We start from the raw sequence: 22693 nt of genomic DNA on the forward strand, positions 1-22693 counted from the left end.
AGAGTGACTTGTGACTTGTAGATGGTGGACAGGTTTTGGAGAGTCAGGAGGTGAGTTCCTGGTCGCAGTATTCCTAGCCTCTGACCTGCTCTTGCAGCCACTGTGTTTATGTGGTGAGTCCAGTTGGGTTTCTGGGCAATGGTAACACCCAGGATGTTGATAGTGAGGAATTCAGTGACTGTAGCACCTTCAAATGTCAAGGAGTGGTGATTATATTGTTTCTTATTGGACATGGTCATTCCATGGCATTTTAGTGGCATGAATGTTACTTGCTACTTGTCAGCCCAAACCTGGACATTGTCAAGATCTTGTTACATTTGAACATGGACTGCTTCAGTATCTGAGGAGTCATGAATGGTGGTGAACATCCTCACTTCTGATCTTACAATGGAAGGAAAGTCATTGATGAAGCAGCTGAAGATGGTTGGGCCTAGAACACTGCTCTGAGGAACTCCTGCAGAGATGTCCTGGAGCTGAAATGACTGATCTCCAACAACTACAACCATCTTCCAATATGCTTTGTAGAACTCCAAACAGCAAAGAATTAGGTGGATTGGCCATAGTAAATCTTCCCTCAGTATCCAGGGTGTGTAAGTTAGGAGGGTTAGCCATGAGATGTGCAGGGTTATAAGGCAGAAGTGTGGGTATGGGGGGGGTGCTCTTCAGAGTGTCAATGTGGACTCAATGGGTCAAATGGCCACCTTCTATACTGTAGAGGATTCTACGATTCCGCTCTTAGAGTCAGAAAAAAATTATGTTTTCCCTGATCTCCAACTTGCCTGTGCAAAATGATGTCAATATTCTTGCCAGCTTTTGGAAATCCTGCCACGGACTCTCTCAAATGTAACCAGAAAACAACAGGTTCCAAGGTACTTACCTCTTACTGCGTTTCTCTCTCTCATTGGAGATCAACCAACCATTATGTCCCTGCCTGTGGTATTCCGCTCCAAAATTCTATGTTTTTCCTCTCATTCCTGGTCTTCAAAAGCTGCCAAGATATCGCTCTGTTTTGTTGTGCATGTGATCTCCCTTTCCTGCTCCTAACTCCATTCCTGTTTGCAAGGCTTCAAATTCTTGCTCTTAGAAACCCCTGAGAAGCATTTTCCTTTAAGGATTCCAATGCTGCCTGAATGAAATGTGCCTGTTCCTTTCATAGAAGTCATTAGATGTTCAATAAGAGATAAAGCTGAATTCACTGGTCTCCTTAGATCAGGGATAGAAGCAGTAAGGTGAAGGAATGGAGAAAGGGGTTCAAAAAATAGACTCACTCCCGCTGGTTAAGAGTTGAGTTTGACTTGGATGGAGGATTGGCTGACTGAAAGAAAACAGAGGGTCAGGATAGATGGGTCTTTCTCTAGTTGGTGAATCTAACTAGTGGGATGCTGTAGGATTCAGTTCTCAGACCTCAACTATTTACAGTCTGCCAGCAGGGGAAGAGTGTAACACAGCAAAATTTGCAAATGATACTAAAATAGGTGGGAAGGCAGGCTGTGATGAAGAGGTAAAGAGTTCACATGTGGGTATTGATAGGCAGCTGAAGTTTAATCTGGATAAGTGTGCGATTGTCCATTCTGACTGGAAAAATAAACGGCCAAAATATTTTTAAAATGGGAAATAGGTTCAAAGTGTGTCAATGCAGAACAATCTGGGCATGAATTGTAGAATGTGGGTTTGCAGGTGCAGCGTGTAAAAGAAACTAAAATGGAATTGGAGCATTTATCACAAAAAAGACTGGATTATGAAAGTATTGAAGTGTTGTTAGAACTATATAAGGTGTTGGAGAGACTATACCTGGAGTATTGTGTCCAGATTTGGTCTCCTTACTTGAGGAAGGATGTGGTGGCACAAGAAGTAGTTCAGAGGAGGTTTACCAGGTTGGTCCCGGGGTTGAAAGGACTGTTATATAAATAGCTTGGCTGGACTTCAGAAGAATGGACGAGGGGGGTCGGGGTGGGGGGGTCGGGATCTGATTGAAGTCTGTAAAATGCGAAGTGGGATAAGGTGGACCAGTCTCGAAGGTCATAGATATGAAGTGAGAGGAGATTGGTTTGAAACTGAGATGAGAAGAATGATTTCTCTCAGATGGGTGCGAATCTGCCCCAGAGTGCAGTGGAGGCAGAAGCAATCAACAGACTCAAGAAAGAAATATTGAAGACACAGTGGGTCAGGTAGCCTACATGGAGAGAGAGCAAGCTAATGTTGAGTCTAGACTCGAAACGTTAGCTTGCTGTCTCGCTATGGATGTTGCCTGACCCGCTGTGATCTCCAGCACTTTTTGTTTTCAGTTCAAATTCCAGCATCTGTAGTCATTTGCTCCTACAAAAAGGAAATAGATATGTTTCTGATGGAAAGCAGGACAGAGGGCTATGTGGAGCAGGCAACAAAGTAGAGACCAGGATAAGATCAGCCATGACCATGTTAAATAGCAGAGAGGGTTCAAAGGGTTAAATTGCCTACTCCCACTCCTAATTCCTATGTTCCTATATTAGTACAGTGACAATATTCACCAGGACAGAGGGAAACAGAAACAAGGATTATGCTGCATTGTCTGTTAAGGACAATTAAAAGCTCTTCCAGAGCTTTTGGAAGAAACCTGAAATGGGTATGGATGGATTAAAAAAGCTGTCAGTTTCTGAGGGGAGGTGAGTATACACAGTGAGAAGCCAGTCACATCTTCTCCAGGATATCACCCAGCTCCCACCGACGTGAGAGCAGGACAAAGAGGAACTAGTCAAGAGTAGGTGCCCATTGTACTTGGGGAAGAGGTGGGGTGATACTGGTAGGATTCTCAGTGCTCAGGCATTGACTGAGATCATCATTACCCATCACCCCTTGGCATAGTGAGGTCAAAGTGCAGAGGACAGGCCAACAAAGGGAAGGTCATAGCAAGCAAGAGGGGAGGCTGATTGTGGCAATGAGGGACAGCATTCATAGGAAGGGATCAGGGGCATATCCCCATTGGACTAAAATGCAAATCTGCATCATATTCAGTATAAAAACATAATCCTCCAAAGCCTGAGGAAAGATCACTGGACCCGAAACATTAACTCTGATTTCTCTTCACAGATGCTGCCAGACCTGCTGAGCTTTTCCAGCAATATCTGTTGTTCCTCTAAAGCCTGACAATGTGCTTGACCAAAGAAGCATGGGGTGGCACAGGGGCTCAGTGGTTTGTGCTGCTGCCTCGCAGCATCAGGGACTCCGGTTCAATTCCAGTTTCGGGCGACTGTATGTGTGCAGTCAGCACATTTTCCCCACATCTGCGTGGGTTTCCTCTGGTGCTCCGGTTTCCTCCCACAATTTGAAGATCTGCAGGTTAGGTGAGTTGACCATGTTAAATTGCCCATGGCATTCAGGGATTAGATTAGATTCCCTACGGTGTGGAAACAGGCTGTTCGGCCCATCAAGTCCACACCGACCCTGCGAAGAGTAACCCACCCAGACCCATTTCCCTCTGACTAATGCGCCGAACCTATGGGCAATTTAGCATGGCCAATTCACCTGACATGCACACCTTTGGACTGTGGGAGGACTGGAGCAAACCCCCGCAGACACGGGGAGAATGTGCAGACTCCACACAGACAGTTGCCCAAGGCTGGAATTGAACCTGGGACTCTGGTGCTGTGAGGCAGTAGTGCTAAACACTGAGCCACTGTGCTGCCCACAGCACTTAAATTGTATTTTGCAAATGAAACCCCCAAAGAAACAAAACAAAAGTCAGCGAAATAATTGAAAAGCTTTCATTAAACATAGTGAATCTGTAAAAATAGTGTGATGTTAATTGAAGTTTAAACTTAATTCAATCTCTAATCATTGTCATTTTAATCTCCTACAGCTAGGCAATGCAGAGCAGCAATATGATATGCTGGATAGTTGTTCTGAATATTTAATTTGTTTCTTAAACTCATACCATTAATGTGTAGTTTAGGTGCATTAGTTAGGGGTAAATGTCGAGCAAAGGGTCTGGGCAGGTTCCTGTTTGGAGGATCAGTGTGGACTTGTTGGGTCAAATGGCCTGTTTCCACACTGTAGGGATTTGATGAAACAGTTAATATTTTTCCCTAATGGCTGAGAGGCAGTACGTTGAGTCACCATTATTTTCTAAAACAGGCACTTAAATTGTATGATGCAAATGAAACCCCCAAAGAAACAAAACAAAAGTCAGCAAGGTAATTGAAAAGCTTTCATTAAACACAGTGAATCTGTAAAAATACTGTGATGTGTAATTGAAGCTCAAACTTAATTCAATCTCTAATCACTGTCATTTTAATCTCCTACAGTTAGGCAATACAGAGCAGAAATATGATATGCTAGAGAATTCTTCTGAATATTTAATTTGTTTCTTAAACTCATACCATTAATTTTAACATTGAGAGGTCGGCATATTGAATCTGATTTTCCTCGCTCAACTGTTTATGGAGAGCCTTCAACTCATTTAATTAAGATTGATAAATAGCTTTTAAACTGAAAGGGAGAGAGAGGAATTCTTGATAGAGCTTTGATATGTCCAAACACATTTGGCTGAGAATTTGCATGGAGCTGTTCTCGATGGATCAGCATAACTTTGTGAAAAACATGAGGCCAACTCTTTTTGAGGTGGAAATGGGATCGTCAACTCACTTCCCAAGTGCTACAGTCGCTCCAAGGAAAACAAATCCTTCATTATCTCGCTGCATAATGTCATGTTGTCATCATGCAATTACGTTTTAATACTGGTGGAAGCATTATCCTTTCTGTGGTCTTATTACTTTTTGATTAGTAGTTCTTGATGCCTCTGATTAATTCACAGAACAATATGTGGCTGAGCAGTGATGAGTCTAAGTAGCTCCAACACCAATCTAATGATATGACCATAATTACTTTTCCAACCAGTTTTTAAATTAGCCTAATTTCTCAAAGATATTTCATTTCTGTTTTGATCTTAATAACTTTCATTGTTGAGTTATGGAACTCTGGTATTTCAAAACAGTTCTGATTGCATCAGTTCTGTTTCATAAATCTGGGTTGTATTTGGAAGAATTCTGAAGCTTTAAATTAATGCAGCGATGAATCAAATTCTATCTCCTATGCTGTATAACTGTGTTGTCGGACAATCAGGACTTCAGATCCCATGATGGATCATATCGCGATCTTCTTCTGCCTCATTCATTGGTGTCTCATGTAATACAACCATCTGGGGGTGGAGGCTGTGATGAAGATTATCAGGCAGGCTGTGATAGATCATATCTCGATCTTCCTCGGGCTCATTTAATGGGTCATATGGCAAAACCAGCTTTACGTGATTATGTCTAGGAACCTCAGCACTGTTATGATCCTCTGCTGGCTCAACTAATGCCTGGAACTCCTGTTGAAGAATATTTGAGTCACCGTGGTGAATCATATCTCGGTCTTCCTCGGGCTCATTCATTGGTGTCTTACGTAACACAACCATCTCTGGCTGGAGGTTGTGATGAAGATTATCTGGCAGGCTGTGATAGATCATGTCTCGATCTTCCTCTGGTTTGTTCAGTGGCTCATTGTGAGCAAGTCCACCCTCTGCTTGCCGTTTCTGTTGAGTATAAAACCAAAATGATATTGAAATATAAAGGTAATTTAGGGACAGTGCAGCTCAGGAGTTAGGACATTATCTCTTTGATATTGACTGTGAACATCAGGGCTGAAAATGTGTTGCTGGAAAAGGACAGCAGGTCAGGCAGCATCCGAGGAACAGGAGAATCGATGTTTCGGGCGTAAGCCCTTCTTCAGGAAGGGCTTTCCTGAAGAAGGGCTTATGCCCGAGACGTCGATTCTCCTGTTCCTTGGATGCTGCCTGACCTGCTGTGCTTTTCCAGCAACACATTTTCAGCTCTGATCTCCAGCATCTGCAGTCCTCACTTTCTACACTGTGAACATCAGGCTCATATATTCTCCAACCACTGGAGTTCCTCAGCTAAAGAGGTTTGGCAGTTCAAAATAGGTTCGGTTCATCCTACAGTTTGACACTAAAGTGGAATATTGCTCAATTGTTCAAGAGTTCAAAATTGTCATGTCACATTGATGGAATAAGACAACCCCATCCGAATATGTAAATACAGAACCCTGCTAGGGAAGGAGCAGAGCTCCGGAAGCTTGCAATTTCAAATAAAGCTGTCGTTTGATTTTTGACATTGTTGAGGCACAGCAGCAAAACATTTACCAAGCACCCAACTGGTAATGCTGGATCTCAGATCATTTATATACAATTGCTTAGAGCAACAAGTGAACAAATAGCTTGTTCTACAGCGTTGTGATGTGATGGCTATCATCCACACGGATGTAAAAAGGCAGTCAAATGGACGAAAACTGAATACTGAAAGAACAATGTGTGCTCCACTTGTAAAATAACTAACTTCCATGAGTTGAATCATGATGGTAGATTGTAACAAACATTGGCTAATATTTACCCAATAGTTTGCACTTTGAGCTGGAAAATATTGAGCTTGCTGATGAATAAAGCTGACATAATGATTGAGGTCATCACTTAATTGATTGTTGAGAGATTAATTTTAATGAGTTGATGCCATAATTGCACACACACCTTAATTGCTTCTTGGAGCTCAGAGTATTATGTAGGGAAGATTATGGCTGTTTCTTTTCATCAAAATAACCTTAAAGGTGCCCTTTTATCTAGCTTTGGTCAGGATGTGAGGACTATACAGCAGCAGGAAGCAGAATGTTAAGTTGACATGCTTTCTGTCAGTGTGGAATTCCTGTTGGACATTGAAACTAGTCATAATTCAATGTCTGGATTTGCCGGGTATGTTGAAACTGCCAGTGATTCCTCTCTTGATGATACTCATTAACATTCAAGCTGTCAGCCATACATGGATCACAGAAGTGCTAAACAATTAGGGCCCTCGATTTGGAGCCAATAATATTACTGCTCAATTATCACTGACAGCAAAATTGTACTGGTGGTAAATGAAGAAGTATTGGATGAGCATTTTGGGTGTTAGCAGAGATTGTCCCATGTAACCAGCTAAGGTGCCAGACCATGCAAATACCAGGGTTTTGATCATTGCAATGAAATACTGATGATTCATTGGGATGTTTCAAATACCGTACCAGTCGTGCAGCCATGGACTTGAGATTTATAAATTGCTTTGACGTATCAAGAAGTGAGATTTTATTTCCTGAAACATGGTGACAATTGCTCTTCCTTCACCCATGACTTCCTCATGCGAATTGGTGGTCAATCATTGAAGCTTTTCACCTCAGTTCAATGTCTGGCAATCATCTGCAACCACAGAATGTAACTGTAGAATCTATCTATCACTGCCAAATGGAGTAGAATTCAGGACAATTTCTTCATTTGAACTAATGTCCACTCACACCGCCCAAGTACAAGAAATGAAAGAATAGCCAATTATCTTTTCTTAATATTCAGTTGTATTCTCATCATTGAACATGCCACTTTCGTTGTTACTCATTCAGAGGATGAGGGCATTGCCGGCTAGGTCAGCATTTATGTCCCATCCCTAATTGCCCAGAGGTGGGATGAGCGTGAACCACATTGCTGTTAGCCTGGTCGGTAAGGATGGCAGTTTCATTCCTTAAAGAACATTTGTGAACCAGATGGAGTTCTTCTCCCTGACAGTCAATTTATGGCCACCATTAGACTCTTAATTCCAGATTCATTTTGTACAGAATATAAACTCCACCATCAGCCATGGCTGGATTCAAACCCAGGTCCCCAGAATATTACCGGGGTCAATAGTCTAGTGGTAATACCACTAGGCCATCACCTCACCCTTGTGCTATGTCCAGGCAGCTATTGTTGATCTTAAAATTAACAGGATGAACACTGCAAATTGTGTGGCTGAAAGGAGAGAGCTGAGGGTTGGGATTCAATGATGACTTGCCCCCCACTCCTGCCATGCACTGGCCCACAAAGCCTGTCCATCAAGTACAAGGTACATGTCAGGAGTGTGATGGAATACTCCTTAGATGAGTACATCACCAACACTCAAAAATGTTAATGTCATCCAGGATAAAACAGCCAGTCGGTCAACATTGCATTCACTGCCTTTAATATTTACCCCTTCCTCCACTGGTGCACAACTGCTACAATGTGTTCCATTTACAAAATGCACTGCAGCAACGAGCTAGGATAGTACCTTCCATGATAGTTACCAGATGAATGGAACACGTCCAGCTGCAAGTACCTGTCCAGTTCTGTCACCACCCTGACTTGGAGTCTTATCACCATTCCTTCATTGTTACTGGGTCAAAATTCTGAAATCCCATTCCTAATAGCACGGTCGGTGTCCTTACCTCATGTGGACTGCAGTGTTTCAATATGTCAGCTCACCACCACTTTCTCAAGGAATTTAGTGATTGGCAACAAATGCTAGCCTTGCCAATGATGCCAACACACCAGGAATGAATAAGTGGCCTCATCATGCAACCTTAAAGTCTTGTTATGCTGTTGTAAGATTGTTTTGTGAATTTTCATACAAGCAAGTTGATAGCTGACGTTTAGCAGTTGGGTAAATTTTCATTATTTTCGGTAAGTTTTCAGATACAACTTAAAAAGGTCAAAGTGGTCGGGCTACACAGTGCAATGTTTCTGCTACTTCCAACAGAAATAGAAAGTCAAAACTTAAGCAATTGTTATAAAGCCTTTTAAAATGGAATCCTCACAGTTTGGAAACAGGCCATTTGGCCCAACAAGTCCACACCAACCCTCCAAACGGCATTCCACCCAGACCCATCCCCCAACCCTATAATCCTGCATTTCCCACAGCTAACACACCCAACCAACACATCACAGAACACTACGGGCAATTTAGCATGGCCAATTTACCTAACCTGCACATCTTTGGAGTGTGGGAGCACCCAGACACAGGGAGAATCTGCAAACTCCACACAGTCACCCGAGAGTAGCATTGAACCTGGGTCGCTGGCGCTGTGAGGCAGCAGTGCTAATGACTGAGCCACTGTGCTGCCCCCAAACTTAAAAGTAAGCAATGATTTTCATTTAACTTGAACAGAATTTTCATTGGTATGCTCCCAATTTCCTGTTAGTTGTTTGGGGAAACTATTTATACTCTTGCACAGGGGATTCTGCTGAAGGCAGAAGACTGAGAGATGTCCTTGTGAAACGTCTACACCTCAATACTTCTGGTATTTGATTTAAATATTTGGAATTCACAGCAGCCTGGAAATTATTGTTGTTAAATGTAATAGTTAAATATTTAATGAATAGTGCAATTTTCCATTATCTGATGTTTAAATCTAGCCATTACTGTTTTTTTAAAACTGCTCAATGTCCTTTTTAAAACTAGGTCAAGAAATTTCATACAAACAAGAGGTGTTGGTCAATTTGCTTTTTTTCTATAAATCATCCTCTTGTTGAGATCATCATTGTCTGGCACTTGTGTGGTGTGAACATTACTTGCCACTCATGAGTCTAAGACTGGATATTCTCCAAATCTTGTAGCATGCAGTATTGAACTGTTTCAGTAACTGAGAGATTAGCTTTGGAGTTACACACTGTTCGAACCTCAGCTAACATCCCAACCTCTGACCTTATGATGATGTGAAAATCATTGATGAAGCAGGTGAAAACAATGGGAGGGAACTCCTGGAACTGAAATGACCAGCTTCTAACAGTCAGAACCATCTTTCTTTGATTTGATGCATTGTTGTCACATGTATCTAAGTACAGTGAAAGGTTTTGTTTTGAATGCAGAACAGGCAGATCATACCATGCAAAGTGCATTAGGATAATGATTAGACTCCCTACAGTGTAGAAACAGGTCCTTCGGCCCAACCAGTCCACACCGACCTTTCGAAGAGTAACCCACCCAGACCCACTTCTCTCTGACTAATGCACCTAACACTATGGGCAATTTACCATGGCCAATTCACCTGACCGGCACATCTTTGGAATGTGGGAGGAATGCCGGAGCACCCGGAGGAAACCCACGCGGACACGAGGAAAATGTGCAGTGCTAACTATGGAGCCACCGTGCCACCCAGAGTGAGGGATGCGATGTTACGGCTGCGGCGAAGGTGACGAAAAGCAAGGTCAACGTTAAATAGGGGTGGCATGGTGGCTCAGTGGTTAGCATTGCTGCCTCACAGCACCAGGGTCCCAGGTTTGATTCCAGCCTTGGGTGACTGTCTGTGTGGAGTTTGTACATTCTCCTTGTATCTGTGTGGGTTTCCTCCCATAAACCAAAGATGTGCAGGTCAGGTGAATTGACCATGCTAAATTGCCCATAGTGTTAGGTGCATTAGTCAGAGGGAAATGGGTCTGGCTGGGTTACTCTTCGGAGGGTAGGTGTGGACTTGTTGGGCCGAAGGGCTTGTTTTCACACTGTAGGGAATCTAATCTAAATCTGAGAGATCCATTCAGATGTTTAATATCAACGGGGAAGACGCTGTTATTCAATCTGTTGGTTTGTGTGTTTCAGTTTTTGTACCTTCTGCACGACATAAGAGGTTGGAAGAGATTATAACGAAGGTGTTAAGTAGTTGCCAGGAGAGAGTTTCCCCTCTGATCCCTGTTGATGTAATTTTTATGGTCTTGATGTCAACGGCAGTCACTTTCACTTCACCTCTGGAGTTCAGCTCTGTGCCCATGTCTGTACCAAGATGGTAAGGGAACTTGGAGCCAAGTGGACAAATTCTGTTTAACGCTAGTAGGTAAACAAAAGCTGTTGCAAAATGTTAATCTGTTCTTTTATCTGCATCAATTTTATATAATAGTGTAGAGCAACTTCCAGCAAGTTGTAAATATAGTTATTATGTAAACTTTCAGGCTGACTGTGTGCTTTACATTTCCTTTCACATATCTGTTAACTTTCAATAATCAGACAGGCTTTCATTTGTTGAATGCTACTCACCTCAGGCTTGGCAATGACAGTTTGGAGAATGAGCACAAATCCAACCACAAGAATAAGAATCCTGAAATGCAATAAAAACCCAGAATAATGCAGGAATGCAATGAAATTGGATGCATGTTTCTTTATGCAATGTAGCACTTTACATTTTTTCATTTTCTCTCTGGTGAATTAATCTTTAATTTCCCTGTGCTGTGATACTTCAGATCACTGGCTCATCTTTTGTGATGGACTTTAAATTCAAGTCTTCCCTCCTCCACTTGGTCCTGGCAAGACAGAAGTTTTGGAAGAGCATTGCTGGATAAGAACAGCAATTCACATTAAATGGAAAATGAAATAAATACCCTGCAAAAGGGCAAAGTCAGGTTCATGCTCCAGGTCAACGAGTTTTCTTCAGAATCCAAGGAAAGCAACCAACCTGAAACATTAACCTTACCTCACTGTCTCAGAGGCTGGATGGTAGTATTTCTGGCATTTTCTGTCTTTATTTGCAATTTCTACACTCTCCAGCTTATTTGCTAACTATTGGAACACGGTTGCTTCTGAGTCTCAAAGCTGTGACAGCTTGAATGAGTGCACTGCAATATTCTTACCTGCTCAAAGATTATGGAACCATTTACTTCATAAGTGGTTTTGTGCTCACCTATGTGTAAAATGATGACTGGAGGAAATGGAGCATAGAGCAGATAATGGGGAATTGAGCAACATACAAGTACCATTGGGAATGGAAATACACAAAAGGAATAGCTCTGGGGAGTGGGACTGAGACGCTGAAATATAATTCAGCCAAGCTCTGTCTCAGCCCCAGGTGCGTACACTACCCTTTGAATAATATGAATCTGGAGTTTCATGAAAGCAGCTTTTGTAATAACTTGGCCAAATGTGGTGGACCTCACATGTGTCCATAAATGGGATTTGCTGTGTACCTTCTGGAAAAGTCATGGAGTGAAACAGGAATGGTTCTGAGAAAGCCCCTGTCTGTACAGGCTGCCACTTAATGCCGAAATCAGCCAACCTTCCTGTTGGAAAATATTGTAGCTGTTCAACCTGCCGCACTTCATAACACATGGATACCAACAAGTCAGGATGGCCTTTGTTCCAAATTGGCTCAGCCTGTAATAAAATATTAACAAATGGCAAGCAAGGCAGACCATCTGACAGATTGCTCATCAGCGACTCCCTGAACTCAGTGCAAAAAGTGGACAACACTGCATCAACGTCATTTGTTATGGGTTCGAGTCCATTGTCTTTATGGAGTTTGCACATTTTCCCGTGGTCTGCATGGGTTTTCCTCTGGGTGCTCCAGTTTCCTCCCAAAGATGTGCAGGTTAGGTGGTTTGGCCGTGGTAAATTCCACATAACGTCCACGGATGTGTGCATTAGCCATGAGAAATGTAGTGTTACAGGGATAGGGTAGGGTGGTGGGTTTGGGTGCTATTTGGAAGGTCGCTGTGGATTCTAATGATTCACAGCTGATGAGTGCTTCACCACAGTGAATGTAATGGCCAACAATAAGATGACGACGAATGGAATAGGGGGAGCTCATGTGATGCATAAACACTGACGGGGACTTGTTAGAAGGTTATTAGCTATGTCTGTGCTCTAGAATTCCATGTGCTGTACAAACTGGGGCTGGTACCTACATGCACAGCACTCCCTGGGTGTCGGAGGAGGAGCAGAAATGGTTTTCCTCAGAGTTAAAAACAAATGTGAAGACATTCAAGGCATCATATCAGGAGTTTCTGCAAATAACTGCAAAATTTTATGCTATAATTGACCATTCAATTGCCTTCTCAGTACAAAGCTAATCAAAGATCATGATGCAAGTTTTTTCAATAGAGATGTAGAAATCAATTCAAACTTCCAAACCAGGCCAAACTAGGTCACGTTAGCTTCAATAGTTACTCCATAGATGCTGTTGGACAAGGGAAATCAAACTCAACAAATCCTGATCACTGGACATCAACTCCAGCATTGGGGCTAACTGTTGAAGCCTAGTTGTTCTGAGATTTTAATCCTTTCTCCCTCCACAGACGCTCCCTTTCATGATGTCAGGACAAAGTGCTTCACAGCCAATTACATGCTGTTGCATGGTAGTTACAGCTGGAGGAAACTTGGCAGGCAATATTCACACAGCAAGCCCCCACACAACAGCAATATGATAACCACCAGAACATCTATTTTCATGGTATTGATTGAATGATTAATATTGGCCCCGACAGTAGGGCTGATTCCCGTGTGCTTCTTGGAAATAATGCTTTGGGATCACATACATCCAGCTGAGGAGGCAGGTAGGGACTTCAGTTTAGTACCTCATTTGAAAAAAAAGAATGTCACTCTCAACAGTGCAGCCTTTCCACTGTGCTGCACTTGTGAGTCAGTCAAGATTCAGGCATCCAGAGTGTGTTGAACCCAAAACCTTTGAACCCAGAGACTGGAGTGCTCTGTGAGCCAAGACTAACCTCACACTGTAAGTAAACAATGCTCCGGACTTAAAAACACCCTCAGTTTTCTTGAGATCTATCAGAAGATGCTGCGCTGAAAGCTGTACATGTCAGTCTACTTGAGATTGTGTTTCTGTCAGCTCTAGCTTCAGCTGAGCTCTGCAATGAGACACTAATATCAGTCACTGCTTGTTCGGGAAATGTAAAATCATATAAGAAATATGTGCTGTCATGTTGATATCTGTAATATATTCAGTGAAGCTGCTGTGTTAGTCAAGAAAAAAGACGTCCATTGTTCCTATCGGCAGACTATAATTAGGGATTATTTCACGAATAATGAATATTACCACTCACTAACCAAAACTGGCTTGGTATAAAAAAGCAAGCATTGTTGTGAAAGCACGTAACTATTTGCCATTGTCATCACGGAGTGTGACTGGGAATGCGAATTACTCTTTTTCTCATTCATTTCTAATTCTTGTTTGTCTTGCCTAAACAGTTCAGTGCACGCTGAAGACTCAAAATTAATTTGAATCCTTACCTTGGGAATGCTCAGCCAATCAGGTGTAAATCTATTCTGAAGCTGACTGACCGGTGGATTTTTGTTTTAACAATACAAAATGACACAATTTACCTGCAGGTTTGCCAATTAGGATGATGAGGATCATTCTTTCAAGACAAGTTCAATGGCTTAGTTTCATTGTGGGCTCTGTGTCGGAAATGGACAAACCTGAACTAGAGCAATTCTGTGGCTGAATATTTCTTGGAACCAGAATTGTTGACCAAGTGCATATTGCCTGCTATTTGTGCAGGACTTAGAGTTATAATAGATAATAAGCAACCATTTGTAGAGCGACAGAATATGCCTTAATACTAGTGCAGGTGGCTCATTGGGCAGTACTGGTGCCTCACAGTGCCAGGGACCAGATTCCAGCCTCTGGTGACTGTGTGGAGTTTGCACATTCTCCCTGTGTCTGTGTAGGTTTCTTCTGGGTGCTCCAGTTTCCTCCCACAGTCCAAAGGTGTGCAGGTTAGGTAGATTGACCATGCTAAATTGCCTGTAGTGTCCAGAGATATGCAGGCTTGGTGGATTAGCCATGGGAAATGCAGGGTTAGAGGGCAGGGGGTTTGGGTCTGGGTGGGATGTTCTTTGGAGAGTTGGTGTAGATTCAATGGGCTGAATGGCCTGTTTCCACACTAGGAATTCTATGATGATACTAAATACACATGGACCTAATTTTCTCTTGCCCAATCACTCAAGCTAATGAACTGAACAATGAATCCTGGGATTATCTCACCCATATGCAATGTTGTCCCAATTAGTTTCTACCTCCTGAGTCTCTGAGGTTTGAAGATTTCACATCTGTGACAAAGAACGTAATCTAGTCGCATGATTCACTAAACCTACATCTCCAAACAGTTTCTCATTCCAAATGTCCTCTGCACCATCGCATGTTGTTGAAAAGGTTTGGCTTTATCTGCAGCTATTCACTGTGCAAATACAGGTTGAGATTAGATGCCCCATAATTTTTTTTTAATGACATTTGTGCTTATGTCAAAAGTAAAACTATTTTGGATGTTGGAAAACAGAGATGCTTCTTCTACTGTGTAATGACACTTTTGAAATCCAAGCCCTTTTAGAAGTTTCCACCTTGCCACAGCAGACAAGCACAAGTGCCACCTTATGACCTTCTCAAGGCTCATTCTCACTATAATCTCAAAGTCTGTTAGTTGCAACCATCAAACTCATTCTATAGCTAATTGTTGCAACCATCATATGCTCAGTGCCAAGTGCCCAGAGGTGCAAAAGATAGTGTTCTAAGCCATTGAGCCACCTAATTGCCCATGCGCATGAGAATATACAGGTGAAAAAGGTGTAATAAATCTTACAGGACTCAGTGTAGCTACCTTTAATGTCACCTCGGAACATTGCTGAGACAATATATCTCCCTTATTGCAGTTGTCCAGGTTAATGCTACTTTTCCTGTAGCTTTGTCGGTCTCTAATAGTATTTTTATCTGGTATCATTAGTCCAGTATCAATTCTGGCTGGTTTCGTCATTTCACAGAAACCTTTTAATTATCACCTTTCCTGTCAAAGATCAGTCCGATTTCAACATTTATAGTTCCCTGGAAACCAAACCTGCACAATAGCAGTCACTTCACTGGCTGTTTGTATGAGTGATTTTATTGCTAAATGATTCATGTTGAATGTCGCTCGAAGGAAATTGGAACCGCAGGGTCTTGAAACACTCTTGGTCTGGTGATCTATTCATATGAGATTGTCATATTCCCTCTGGAGAGGTATACGTCAAATTTGTAGCAACACAGCCTGGCACCATATGCCCTGTGATCTGAAATTAAACATCACAATACTGTCCACTCACCTTCTCCTCACTGTTGGCAACATCACAGTACAGACAGAAATAGTGGTGGGTTGAAATTGCCACAAATTGCTCTCCTCTCTTTGCTAGAAAGTGGGAAACTCACAGTACAGCTGTTCATTCATTACGGCTTCAAAGTCTCCTCTCTCTTCTGCATTTAGTGATCCCACATAAAATGAGTTTGGTCAGGCTAAGCCCTGCTCACAGTGAATACCAAGACACTTACAGTCATAGAGATGTATGGCACGGAACAGACCCTCCGGTCCAACTCGTCTATGCCAACCAGATACCCTAAATTCATCTAGATCTGTTGGCCAACATTTGGTCCATGTCCCTCTAAACCCTTCCTGTTCATACATCCATCCAGAGGCCTTTCAAATGTGATTGTACTGGCATCCACCACTTCTTCATTCCACCCTCTGCGTGAAAACGTTACTCCTTTCGTCTTTTTTACATCTTTCCCCTCTCACCCTAAATCTATGCCCTTTAGTTTTGGAATCCACCATCCTCCAACCGCCCCCCCCCCCCCCCCCCCCCCTCCAGTCCAAACCACGTCCTGGGGAAAAGAGCGTGTCCATTCATGCTATCCATGCCCCTCATGGTTTTACAAACCGCTACAAAGTCACCCCTCAGCCCCTGACGCTGCAGGGAAAACAGCCCCAGCCTACACAGCCTCTCCCAATAACTCAAACCCTCCAAATCTGGAAACGATCCTTGTAAATCTTTACTGAACCTTTTCAAGTTTCACAACATCCTGCTTAGAGCAGGGAGACCAGAAGTGCACTCAGTGTTCCAAAACTGGCCTAACTAATGTCCTGCACAGATGCAACATGACCTTCCAACTCTTATACTGTACCCATAAGTTGCCACAAATCAGCAGGACATGGATAATGTTACTTATGGTGAGGTTAGGAGTAACTACCTGCACTTGTAGCAGAGTTTCTCTTCTGAGGTTAGCTTCCTAATTAGAACATTAGAGGAAGCTTTATTCATGAAATAGAATCATGCAGTCACAGAACACAAAAGAAAATAATTTTACCCATTGTACCCTTATCTAGGTTGTTCCCATTCCCCATAGCACTACAGTTTTTCTCTCTTTAAAGTATAATTGATTCCCTTTAAAAGGTGAACATTTATAACATTCACATTGTTCTATTCCAGCAGGCCTGTGGATGAAAGATAGAACTGGAGCCAATATTTACAGACTCCGATATTTGTTTATAGGGTTATACATCAAAAGCAGAAATCTCCTAACCCAACGACTATATTTTTGACTGTATGGTTGTAGAGAGTTCAAATGAATGCCAGTTAATGTCCACAGCCTGTATTTGATTAAATACAATTAAAATGCTGTTAATAAAAATTCTGCTGATAAATTTTGTATTAAAAGTGACATACTAATTATTGGTCAAATGAGATGTCAATGCTTTGTAACCACAGTATTAATATCAGGATATAAACACTGTCTGTGCCCAAAATTCCTGTTTAAATGGAAGTGATTTTAAAATTCTTTTTTTTTAATGTTAGTGTTTACACAATGCATTTCAAATAATATTAAAACCTAGAGCGAATAGATTATGAAGGCAGCTGCCTGGTAATTTTTATAAATAAAGATTGAATTGTGCCTATCTTGTATAAATCAGGCTATTTAATTGAAGGTCATATTAATCATTCATTCACATAGATACCCCAAATGTACCTGGTTAATTCATTTCAGCCATGACACAGGATTGAAACTGAAAATGTGTCGCTGGAAAAGCGCAGCAGGTCAGGCAGCATCCAAGGAGCAGGAGAATCGACGTTTCAGGCATGAGCCCTTCTTCAGGAATGAGGAATATTCCTCATTCCTGAAGAAGGGCTCAAGATTGAAACGTCGATTCTCCTGCTCCTTGGATGCTGCCTGACCTGCTGCGCTTTTCCAGCGACACATTTTCAGCTCTGATCTCCATCACCTTACTTTCTCCATGACACAGGATGGTGTGTGCTAAATACGCTCCTAAATACACTGAAGAATGTGTTATGCTTAACTTAAAAAGTGGCATAAAAACACCTTTTCTCAGTCCACACGTGTGGTACACTTTCAGTTTACCTCAGAATGCAGAGCTTGCATGTCAATAAAGGTCATTGTCCAGTGTAGGCATGTGCTGCATCTTCTGTCCTAAGTTAGCTATACTAAAACAACTACAATAGATATTAGCTAGACTTCTGTATTTGTGGTTTAATCAGCAGCATCTCTGAGTCAGGAGGCTTTGAGTTCAACTCCTGCTGGGAAGGCTGAGGGAATGTGGTGATGTTGGAGATGCCATCTTTCTGATGCAAGGTTAAAATGAAATCATGCCTACTCTGTCTGATTAAAATAAGTAACAGCATCTTATGAAGAAGAGCAGGACCGTTATTCCTGGTGTCTCGCCAAGCTCTTATCAAATACTGGGCATCCATGAGGCACTGGGGGTCACCACAGCAGCAGAACTGTACTCCAACACAACCTAATGGCTCAGTATATGCCTTCACTCTCCCATCACCATCAAGCCAAGGAATCAAGCCTAGTTCAATGAAGTGTGCAGGAAGGTGTGTTAAGAGCAGCATCCGACATACCTAAAAATGAGGTGACAGCCTATTAAAGCAACAACAAGGACTACTTGCATAACGAACTGTATAAGTAGCAAGTGATAGACAATCCCTTTACTAATAGATCATATTCTAGCTCTGTAGTCCTGCCACATCCAGTCATGAAGAAGCTCAATAGATATCCACATCGTCAATGACAGTGAATCCCAGCAATTCAGTGTGGAAAACATAAAACTAAAACATTTAACACAACCTTCAGCCAGAAGAGCTAATTGGACTGTCCATCTTGGCTCCCTCCAGAGCAATAAAAATGCCAGTCTTTAGCCAATTCAATTCACTCCAGGTGAGATCCAGAAATGGTTGGAGGCACTGAATACTGCAAAGGCCCTGACAACATTCTGATAATAGTACTGAAGACTTATGCTCCAGAACTTGCCCCACCCATAGTCAAGCTCTCCCAGTGTAGCTACAACACGTAACAATGTGGAAATTTGCTCAGGTATATCCTTTACATCAAAAGCAGGACAAATTTGACCTGGTCAATTACCTCACCAGCAGTCTACTCTCGGTCCTTTGTAAAATGATGGAAGGTGTCATCGATAGTCAAGAGGCACTTTGTCAATGATAACCTGCATACTGACGCTCAGTTTGGATTCCACTTGGCCCACTCACTTCTCACCTCATTACAGACTTACTCCAGACGTGAACAAAACAGCAAACTCAAAAACAGAATGAAGGTGACTGCTTTTGACTAATGGTGGTATCAGAGAACCTGAGCAAAAACTGGAATCAACTGGAATCAGAAGAAAACTCTTCACGAGTTGGAGTCATACCTAGCACAAAGGAGGACAATTGTGGGTGTTGGAGATCAATCATCTCAGCCGAGGATGTCATGGCAGGAATTAGTATGGTAATGTCCAAGGCCCAACACTTTTAGTGGAGTCATCAGTAATCAACCCTGCATCATAGGATCAGAGAGAGGAATATTCATTGATGACTGCACAATGTTCACACCATTTGTAACCCCTCAGATACTGAAGCAGTCCATGTTCAAATGCATCAAGATTTGAACAATATCCCCGCTTGGGCTGACAAGCGACAAGGAACATTCACACCCACATAAATGCCAGGCAATCCCTAACTCTAATAAGAGAGAATCTAATCATTGCTCCTCAATGATTAATTACACTGTGATCACCGAATCCCCCACTATTAACATCCTGGGGGTTATCACTGAACAGAAACTGAACTGGACTCGCTGTATAAATATTATGGCGGGGAATTCTGCACTCAGTAACTCACTTCCTGACTCCACAACATCTGTCCACCATCTTCAAAGCATGAGTCAGGAGGGTGATGGAATTCTCCCCACTTGATTTGATTTGATTTATTTATTGCCACGTGAATTTTGTCACAAAATGCAGTGAAAAGTGTTGTTTACTTGCCTGGATGGATGCAGCTCCAACAACACTCAAGAAGCTTGACACCATCCAGGACAAAGCAGCTGCTTGATAATCAAACATCATCATTATCTACCCTCCACCATCAAAGCACACTGGCAGCAGTGTGGATCAGCCACAAGATACACTGCAGCAACTCATTAAAGCTTTTCTGAAAGCACTTTGAAACTCATGCTCTCTACCATCTAGAAAAACAAGCGCAGATATCATGGGTATACCACGCACGCAAGTTCCCCTCCGAGCCCATATGTTCCTGACTTGCCATTCCTTTAGTGTTCATAGAATCCCTACAGTGTGAAGCAGACCATTCGGCCCATCAGGTCCACCAACCCTCTAAAGGACATCCCACCCAGACCTACCTATCCCTGTAACCCTGCATTTACCATAGTCAATTCACCTAACCTGTACATCTTCAGCACATCCCAGATCCAACATTCCAATTGGCACTGCCCTCTTGAACTGTCCTACCTGTCCATCTTCCTTCCCACCTATCCACTCCATCACCATCACCCCCCACCTTTATCTACCTATCACATTCCCAGCTACGTTTCCCCCAGCCACACCCCTTCTCCATTTATCTCTCAGCCCCCATCTTGGGCCACCCCCTCATTCCTGATGAAGAGTTTATGTTTGAAACGTCGACTCTCCAGCTCCTTGGATGCTGCCTGACCGGCTGTGCTTTTCCAGCACCGCACGTTTTGACAGTGGGAAGAAACTGGAGCACCCAGAGGAAACCCACACAGTAACGGGGAGAATGTGCAAAATCCACACAGACGGTCGTCCGAGGCTGGAATCAAACCCAAACCCCTCGCGCTGCGAGGCAGCAGGCTAACCACTGAGCCCCTGTGCTGCTCTGCGTTGCTGGGTCAATATCCTATAACTCCCCCCTTAGCAGCACTGTGGGGGTCCTTACACTTAAAGTCTGCAGTGGTTCAAGGAGGTAGCTCACCACATTTTCGCCACAGATGAACAATACATACTAGCTGAACCAGCAACATCCACACGCCAAGACAGAGTAAAAAAATCTCTAAAACCAATGTCCTGACCAGAGCCTCATTACAGTTAGTGTAATCTTGTCGTGTGCAAACTGGTGCCACTACATTGCAACACGTCCACTAAGTATTCCATTGGCTGTCAGGTGCCTAGGGACAAATATCTTGTGTTTCTATGCAAGTAAGCTTGAGGATTGCCATAAGGGAATTTCTCCCACGAGGTTATGTCACAGCTAAATGCGAGCAAATGTTTGTCGATGAGCTGCATATGTGACACTGACAGCTCACTGGCCTGAAGCAATCAGTGACTCTCAATAAATCAGCAACTGGGCCGTTCCAATTCAAAGAGAATGGACTAAAACGAAGCCATGCAAAGCAGATGGTGAACTACTCGTCCTGAAGATGAAAACTATCCCTTGCAATTGTAAGTGATAAACCAAGTCACATGGTTCGGACTATCATCAAACAAAACCCACTAACTTTCTTTTAAAATAGCAGATATATTTTATGGTCAGGTTTTAAACAGCAGCAGTGTCAAATTCATCTACCTCTTGCAGTTTACACACAGCTGATCTTAGAATGTAACGATGTAATGTTACCTCTTCATTGTCGAGTCTCTAAGAGCCCTTCAATCGCAGCTGGAGGTAAGTGTTGGCAGAATGCTGTGCTACCAGCTTATACTCACTTTGTTGGACCTTTGTAACACTGACTGAAGTTCAAAGTGTTCGTTGAACAACAGGGCTCACTAGTAAGATATCCCAACTTGGTAACCATTGACTACCTTATCATGATTGGGACACAGAGTACAACACCAAGTAGGTGTTGATAAATTTCTGCAAGGCAATCTTTAGATCTCAGTTGTAACACAGTTTGGAGTTTTTGACACCCTATTACAGAACAAAGATGAATGTATAGAAATTCACCAAGACGATCCCAACAATGGGAAACTAAATTATAGAGTTATGGAGCTGTAGAGCATGGAAACAGACCCTATGGTTCAACTCACCCATGCCAACCAGATATCCTAAATTAATCTAGTTCCATTTGCCAGCATTTGGCCCATATCCCTCTATACCCTTCCTATTCACGTACCCATTCAGGTGCCTTTTAAAGGTTGTAATTGCACCAGCCTCCACCACCTCTTCTTGCAGCTTGTTCCATACACACACCACCCTCTGCATGAAAAAGCCACCCCTTAGGTCCCTTTTAAGTCTTTCCCCTTTCACTTAAACCTATGCCCTCAAATTTTGGACTCCCCCACCCTGGGGAAAAGCCCTTGCCATGAAGATCAATGTTACATAACGGGACAAAAACAAACATTGCTGCAAAAGCTCAAACTGAACAAGGGTCACAGGTCACCCGAAACATTAACCCCGATTTCTCCATACAGATGCTGCCAGACCTGCTGTGCTTTTCCAGCAATGTTTGGTTTTGTTCTGATTTCCAGCATCTGCAGTTCTTTCAGTTTTTTTACATAAAGGGACGACACACCGAGGGCAAAGAGGAGGCCTTCAAAACGACAAAGATTTTTATCAAGTGAGTGGTGAAAACTGTTCCCTCTGATTGAGGTGTCAATGGTGAAGAGTCGTCAAGTCAGACGAGTGAAAGAGCTCTTCATTACAGAGTGATGTGGGATGGAGTGCTTTTCCCCAGAGTATTTTTTTTCCCTTTACTCATTCATGGGATGAGGGCGTTGCTGGCTAGGCAGCTTTGTATTGCCTATCTCTAATTGCCCAAGGAGTAATTAACAGTCAACCACTTTGCTGTGGGTCTGGAGTCACATGTAGGCCAGACCAGATACGCACGGCACTTTCCTTCCTTAAAGGACGTTAGTGAACCAGATGGGTTTCCAACAATCGACAATGGATTCATGGTCATCATTAGATTCTTAATTTCATCTGCCATTGTGGGATTTGAACCCAGGTCCCCAGAATGTTATCTGGGTGAAGGGGAGATCATTAGCTGGACACTTGGCTTG

At 42.7% G+C, this 22693-nt stretch overlaps 1 protein-coding gene across 1 annotated transcript in view; it reads right to left on the minus strand.

Annotated features, from left to right (window-relative positions):
• Positions 1–4959: 4959 nt before the first annotated feature.
• The window catches only part of LOC132834953 (uncharacterized), a 58551-nt gene continuing 40817 nt past the window's right edge, over positions 4960–22693 (minus strand). Inside the window, exons 3-4 of the mRNA XM_060854123.1 lie at positions 10872–10932; positions 4960–5548 (exon numbers count right to left, since the gene is read on the minus strand). Coding sequence (XP_060710106.1) covers positions 5102–5548; positions 10872–10932 — 508 coding nt within the window. The 3' untranslated portion in view covers positions 4960–5101. The remainder of the gene's footprint in view (positions 5549–10871; positions 10933–22693) is intronic.

Source organism: Hemiscyllium ocellatum, chromosome 43, assembly GCF_020745735.1.
Source record: "Hemiscyllium ocellatum isolate sHemOce1 chromosome 43, sHemOce1.pat.X.cur, whole genome shotgun sequence".
In the NCBI taxonomy this organism is placed as follows: domain Eukaryota; kingdom Metazoa; phylum Chordata; class Chondrichthyes; order Orectolobiformes; family Hemiscylliidae; genus Hemiscyllium; species Hemiscyllium ocellatum.